The sequence below is a fragment of the Pinus tabuliformis genome, chromosome 3_2 (assembly GCF_031772625.1).
Source record: "Pinus tabuliformis cultivar Carrire ecotype Pingquan chromosome 3_2, CPIR1, whole genome shotgun sequence".
Taxonomy (NCBI): Eukaryota; Viridiplantae; Streptophyta; class Pinopsida; order Pinales; family Pinaceae; genus Pinus; species Pinus tabuliformis.
In genome coordinates this window covers 657,848,290-657,856,113 of record NC_142302.1, presented here as the reverse complement: position 1 = coordinate 657,856,113, position 7,824 = coordinate 657,848,290, and the positions used below count along the sequence as shown (strand labels likewise).

General features: G+C 40.6%; 1 protein-coding gene across 1 annotated transcript; it reads left to right on the top strand.

The window, feature by feature from the left end:
• The first annotated feature begins 874 nt into the window (after positions 1 to 874).
• Positions 875 to 3,146, top strand: LOC149182383 (tolB protein-like protein). The gene has a single exon (XM_089416827.1). It carries the CDS (start codon positions 1,010 to 1,012, stop codon positions 3,053 to 3,055), a length of 2,046 nt encoding a protein of 681 aa, XP_089272953.1. The 5' UTR covers positions 875 to 1,009; the 3' UTR covers positions 3,056 to 3,146.
• Positions 3,147 to 7,824: the final 4,678 nt, after the last annotated feature.

The window sequence follows — 7,824 nt, the reverse complement described above, 5'->3', positions numbered from 1 at the left end:
GCATTCTTTGACGGAGCTGAACAACAAAATATATGTGGCTGCGGAGTTCTCATTTGTATGGACGAGAAGCTTCAATTTCTAATTTCTTGGAACGGAGGAACAGGCTCTAATAGTATGGCTGAGGCTAGAGCTCTAGCGGGTCTTCTTGCCTTCTGTGTGTTTTTTGATTTACAGGCTATTTCAATCTATGGTGATTCCAAATCGGTGATCGATCATGTAAATGGTGCTTGCCACATAAGAAGCCCTCACATGGTAGGCTGGATGGACAGGATAATGTTCTTATGGGGGCTCATGAGAGATTGTTCCATTCAACACATTTGTCGTGCTCAGAATCTCCAAGTTGATTGCCTATCTAAGAAGGGTCTGCTCTTAGGCACAGGGTCATGGTCTATGGAAGTAAAAGAGGGAGATAATAATTGTTTTGTCCAGGATTTCTTTATCCCTGGTTATTAAATCTTGATGCTCCTTAGTTTCTTCTGAAATGTTTTTGGTTTTATCCTCAGTTCAAATATGTCATGATCTGACTTGTGATGTACAGAGGTCTGTCTATTGGTTTCTTTATGGATCTATGATGCTGTATCTGTCCTTGGTGCTTTGACTGCATCTTTGAACCACCTTTTTGTATCTTCTGGAACTTTTATATTGTCTCAATATAATACAATACAATGATGCTTTTTCGGTCTTACCAAAAAACAATTAACAATTAGACCACCAACCCCCCGGCCATAAAATATTACGGCTCAACCATTAAAGTATGGCCTGGTTCGACAGTTCTTCACACCTACTACCATGTATTACGTAGTAGATGACGAATGGAAACAACGCATCACAGATAATACTTGAACGTGGCATTTCTGTCCCTAAACCCTCAGATACCGTGTTCCACTGTCTCACCCTCCCACCTCTGGAAACATATAATTAAGTACCGTACTAATGTGTACACTCTCATACTCTGCTCATATCCAAAACTAGCTGAGCTGAAATTCTTCAAACAGCAGACTTTACGGCCATGGCTATGGACGATCAGAGAAAATTAGAAGGCACCCTGGTTTTCTCTGTGATAGGGAGGCCTAATTATGGATTCGACATCTTTGTCATCAACCTCCCTGCAAATCTCTCTGTGCACTCACGGCCCAATTATCTGAACGACCACTTAGTCACCGACGCCAAATCCATCAATTACAACGGCCAGTTCGTGTCTCCCTCCGACACCAAGCTCCTCCTGCTTCGAGAAAATGCGGATACCGATAGAATTGCCAACGAGGAAGAGGAAATGGTCGTCTATGTGTCGGAGCGGACTGGGAATGCCAGAATTCACTTCGGCTCTTCCTGTGCAAAAGCCCTAGGGCCCTTGCTCTGCACTGTAAGCCCTTCTAACAATGTCGGATTCTTCTTTGATAGACCTGTTGTTAAGAACGGGAAAGCCTATTTTGTATCGATGCAAGAACCCGCCGATAAACCGCTCAAGAGCTGGTCTGCTGTCTATTCAACTTGCCTCAGAACTGGGCATACAGTTCGCCTTACTCCACGAGGAACAGTCGATTACAGTCCCTCAATTTCCCCTTCTGGGAAATGGGCAATGGTGGCATCCTATGGGGAACGGGACTGGGAGCTCAGCAGGAGCCTGGAATTGTCAACTGATTTGTATGTTTTCAAGGCCGAGGATGGGTCGGCCAGAAAGATTGTGGCCCAGGGCGGAGGATGGCCGACTTGGGCAGATGAAAATACAGTTTATTTTCACAAAAAAGCCGAGGATGGATGGTGGAGCATCTATAGACTGAAGCTCCCGTCAGACCCAGAAACAATTCAAGAGCCCATAAAGCCAGAGCGGATAACGCCTCCATCCATACATGCCTTCACTCCCTGCGCTTCTGCAACTGGGGATTGGATTGTTGTTGCCACAAGGCGCCCGGGGACCAAATTCAGGCATATTGAAATCTTTGATCTGGGTTCTGAGTCTTTCCTGGCGGTTACCAGCCTCACAAATCCTGAGATTCATCACTACAATCCTTTTGTCTCATCGGATTCCCGGAGATTGGGATTTCATAGATTCAGAGGCGAAGTGGGAACTGATACACTGATTCCCTTCTTAGATCCCATTGAATCCCCTCTGCCGAAGCTTCAGTTATACAGACTGAATGGCTCGTTTCCTGCGTTTTCTCCAGATGGGTCTCTCATTGCCTTCAATCCTAATCTGACAGAGCAAGGTGGGGTGCATGTACTGAAAGCAGATGGATCTAAGAGGTGGAGGATCTTCAAGGGTCCTGCCTTTGCTGTTGCTTGGAATGGGAAACAGAAAGGGCTGGTTCATGCATCTGTTGGCCCTATCTTTGCCCCAGATCAGGCCACAGTTCATATAATCTCAATCAGCTTCAAACCAGAGGATTTAGCTCTGGAGGAATCAGAAGAAGTGAAATCTGAGGTCAGGATTCTTACCAAAGATGGGACTAAAAACAACGCTTTTCCCAGTTCTTCCCCTGATGGGAAGCAACTGGTTTTCAGATCAGGTCGTTCTGGGCACAAGAATTTGTACATCATGGATGCAGAAAAGGGCGAGGAGGGCGGAATCCATGCCCTTACTGAAGGCCCCTGGATTGACACCATGCCCAGCTGGTCTCCTGATGGGGAATGGATTGCATTCTCGTCTAACCGAGATGATCCAGAGCAAGGGGGCTATTTCAGCATCTACTTGGTTCATCCAGATGGAACAGGTCTGCACAAGGTGCCTGGTATCAGCAAAGAAAGAATCAACCATGTCTGCTTCAGTCCAGATTCTAAAAGCCTGCTATTTACTGCCAACTTGAGCGGAGTTTCAGCAGAACCCATTTCTCTTCCCAACCAATTCCAGCCTTATGGGGAGCTCTTTATTTCGAGATTAGATGGTAGTGAGGTGCAAAGGCTGACTTTCAACGCATACGAAGATGGAACACCTGCTTGGGCTCAGGGTTGTAGTGTATTGAGTTTACAGTCTCTGAATTTGGATGGTAAGAAAATTGCAGGAGAGAAACTCAAAGGGGAATTTGACGAACCATACTGGCTTGTAACACCACCATAAAGCTGTTTATGCTTTTCAACCTTCTCAGATTCACATTCAAGGGTATGCTTCATTTCATGTTTGACTGACTTCCTCGTTTTTCTAAAGTTTATTCCACTGCAAGATGGATGCCCATTCTCTCATCTCGTCAGCTAGGTGACATGGAAGGTGTGTTTTTATTGATCTTTTATTATAAAACAAAGAGGCATTGTAGCGGCGTTAGTCTCTGCTGGTTAACAGAACAGTTTGGTCAGTTATTGTTATGAGATTTAATTTGCGTTATCATGAGAGCTGGTTTCCATTAGTAGTGTGTTGTAGGCATGTTTACTTGTATTAAGATTTAATGAACTGGATGGCCAATTGTTGTATGAACTTTTTGACTTTATGCGAAGAGTGAAATATAATGAACTTTACCTTTGTTAAGTAAAGATTGTCAGAAATGTGATTGAATTGATAAATGCTTGTTATAATTTTACTATATCTCAAATTTTTTGTTTCATATTACAAATCTATCCATCTATTTAAAATAATAATTTAATTTGTATCTTAATACATTAACATATTTATTTAAAATATGTTTTAAAAGTATAAAGTAAAATTACCTTATCAGTTGTCTTATTATTTTCAATTATAAAGTAATTTTTAAAAGACATTGGTCCTATATTTTGTTATTACGATTAAAATTAATTTTCAAAAGACACTTGTCATATATCTTTTTATAATGTTGAGTTTGTATTTCTTAAAATCCAATGTGTCATGATTTAAAAAATGCTTAGATTAATAATTAAAATATAATAAAATTGAACAGTGAATCATAGAAAACTTGAGGGAAAAAACTATAAAAGGTAATAATAATGCATTATAATGTATGAAGAATTAGAGAGTGTTAAAGTAAGTTATGTATTTTAATAAGCACGGGGTATAAAATATCTTGAAATGCATAATAATGAATTATAATGTATGAGCCCCAAGAGTTAGCTCAATCGGTCAAATCAAGTACCTCGCTAATGGGAGGTCACAGGGTCGAATCCCGAAAGCTCTTGGGGTTAGGTCAGTAAATAGGCCGAGGGGTGTTGATGCCTTCGGGTGCGTCTACTCAGTGTTGAACAACCCTGGATGTAGCGGCTACCCATTGACCCGGGTATCCGTGAACCAGAAGTGAAAAAAAAATGAATTATAATGTATGAAGAATTGGAAAGTGTTATAGTGAGTTATGTATTGTAATAACCATGGTGCACAAAACATATTAAAATAATAGGAAGGTGTTAAATTAAGTTATGTATTTTAATAACCATGGTGCACAAAACATAGAATTTTGTTATTTTTTTACATTTGAATATTATGGAAATATTGATAAAATGATAATGACCAAATAAACATTATTATGAATATAAATTTGTTAATTAAATTCGTGGTGGAGAACTTCAGCATTTAAAAATTATAGTTATGGAGTCTTGAACCCATGATTGAAAGATTACATATCTAGTAACATGTTTGGACATAAATGATACGATTCAGGTTAATCTCAATGATTGAGGAATTATTCCATGGTCAAAAGAACAAAAGATATATTTATTTAAAAATAGTGTTTATCATAACTTTAGTGTGAACTTAAATTTGTCCAATTACTAATTAGCAAAGAAAATGACCTAATTTGTTGCATTTAATTAATAATTTGTTGTGATGCAAAAGGACATGACTTTTGGCCTTTTTTATAGTTTTGGGTTAGTAAATATAGTATCCAAGTACAATAATAAAATAATTTTGATACGTTTATTTTATAAATTAGAAATTAAAATAAACAAATTAAAATTAAATAAACATTTAAACTTTACGAGTTGAAATGTAAATTGATCATGATCTCTAAGAAGAAATCCATTATCTTTTGGTGTTCTATACTCTTGCTTTCTGCAATATCATAGTATTTGAATTAAAAAATATAATTTATAATTTAAAATGATAAGCTAATACATTGTGTAATGATATATTGAATATATATAAAAATATATATTTTTTACACAGAGAACATTGGTTTTGGAGCGTAAGCATTGGCAGTAGAATGCAAATTCAAAATATAATGCAATTCATGTTTATCAAAATACATTTATGTCAAGTCAAAGAAATGGCACTTTATAGGCTGGATAAATGATGGGGCCAGCCCACGTGGTCCCCCCGCCAACTCAGTCTACGTGGACTCACACTAATCCTTGGTTGATTATAGAGTGATTGTAAATGATTTTTGTGGTGGTTGATTGGCATTCAATACATGGTACCTTACTCGGCCTCTCTTCACGACACCTGCCCTCCTCGGGGTTGACAAACCCTAATCCCCTTAACGCGCTTTTCCTCCGCCATTTCGTGCCTGTTCAGTCATTTTCACTCTGTGACTTGCTCTGTCGTTCTGGTCTCGCTCCGCCTCTGGTTTTGCTGTTTGTGGGAGAAACCCTGTTGAGCTCCGCTGGTTTCTTATGGTGTAACAATGCTCTTCCACTCCGTCAATCCGGTGCTATGGGAGTCAATGGGCTTACTTCAGGGTTTCTTGGTAAGTTACGGTCCTTCTTTGCGCGTTCAACTTGTTCCTCGACTGTGTGAGCTTTACTGTTTCTATTCTGGTGATTACTGTTCATTATGGTCTTTTTGGCAATTCTGTGGTGAATGTTGGTGATGAATGGTGGCTACTCTGTTCCGCTGTCAAACTCACAGTTTGAAGACTCTCCAGCTTGGCTTTTCTCCAACGCTCGGCTTTATAGAACAGGTATGGCCTCGTTCCATGCTAAATATTTGTGTCCACAGTTTGTTCCGGAACTAACGTTCCGCAGCCCCTTTGTGTTCAGGGTTAGCACTTCGTTTCCGCTGGCCCGGGTCTCGGCTCACTACAGGTATGGCTCCTCCGTCACCCTCCTACATGGATTCGTTTGTTTTGTTTGTAATTTCATAGCACAACTTTGTTTGCAGGGTTATCATCGGTGTTCAAACCCTAACCCTTCACCTTGCTTTGTGTTGGCAGGTGTGGCCGGATTCCGCGGATTCACCAAGACTACAATCGCTCTTTACCGGGTAGCTCTGTCTTTGCTTTATTTTCTCACGATGTTTCTTGGTCTTGGCCGCATTTACTCTTGTCTGCTGTGTGCATTCTGTGTATTTGTCGGACCTGTGTATGTCAGGGTTACCTCCAACCCGTAACCGTAATTTGGGGTTTTTCTGTGAGCTCTTGATAGCTCGGTTCTATGAACCCTCGTGACACATTTTTGTATATATTGTTTTACACAGGCATACTATGTAATATTTTTATGGCATATGAACTATTTGTAATGGTTTTGTGGCTTACCGGTTTAGACCGTGGTCTGTTCGTTCTGCTGTGTTGGGTTGCGCCCTCCCGTCTTGTACTCACTCACTTCTTAGCTAGTCGACGGACTCTTTGGAATTGTAAAGAACTCTGTTATTTTGGGTTGCCTGAAATGAATTGAAATTACGATGATATGCATGTACAGATTATTACAGAGGACATAAATCATGGACTTGTATTTCTAATGGTGCACTGTATTTGATGAAGGAAAATAATGTATGTACTTCTGGTATTTTTCTTTTACATGTTCCGCTCCTGAACTGAACCCCTCTGGGTTGTTTCGTTTGCCCTTTTGTACAATAGTTTGAGCAGTTGATTAACTGCCTGGTAGTTATGCTATTTCGGTTTTGTACAATTGATACATGCATACGTTTCCTTTTGCTATTTGTTGGCTCACTTGCCCCTTTTATGCCATAAGGGTTTGCTGTTACATACTTATTAACACTAATCTATCTTTAACACTTCTAACTAAAACATGTTACAGTAATTAAGATAAAATAAACATAAATTAGGACAACAGAGTTTAATGTTGTAGTTGACCCTGAAAGAAATTAAACAACAGAGAAAAAAAAACTAAGAACTCTGACAGGCTTTCTGTCCAGTTTAATGAAATTTTCAACTTTCCCAATCTTCTTCCGAAACTGTGTCCATCTTCTCTCGGTCTTCTCCCTGTCGACCACATGCTCCTGCATCAGGCTGCCGGGGTAAAAGAGAGAGCTCATGGCTCCGTTCCATGAGTTCCTCCACCGAGTAGCCAGCTTTCCGAATCTGTGTCTCGTTGAGCTAGGAGCTGTCCTCCATTGGACGGTCCTTCCACTTGACGAGATAACGCAGATACTCTTTCCTGCGCGTCTTCTTGGCCACCTGTGTGCTGAGGATTCCCTCGATCTCATGGGTCCGGACCGAAGGCAGCTGTTTCTTCCAAAGATTGCTCTCGAACTGGGTGTCCCGTTGTGGCTGTACCATACTATCAACTTCCATCTGAGCACGATATGGGAACAGGTCTGCCACGTTGAATATGGGCGATATGCCTATATCAGGTGGCAACTGAATTTCATATGCATTCGCTGAAAATTTGCGCAGAATTTTGCATGGGCCGATTTTCTTGAATTTCAGTTTGTTGTACGTACCTTTAGGAAACCGTTCCCAGCGCAGATGCGCAAGGACTTCGTCCCCAATCTCAAAATTTACCTCTCGCCGCTTTGTGTCCGCATGTTTCTTTTATTTTTGCGTGTTGTCCTGTAATCTTGACTTAACTTTTTCATGCAGTTCACTCATCGCTTCGGCAAAATCTTCTTCGTCTGCACTCCTCCTTTCCAGCTGTCCCAAATCTCGTAATTCATGTACTCCTCGCGGATGCATACCATACAAGATTTGAAATGGGCTAAGCCCGGTGCTTCGGTTGGGCGAATCGTTATAAGCGAATTCTGCCTGGGTCAGAGCT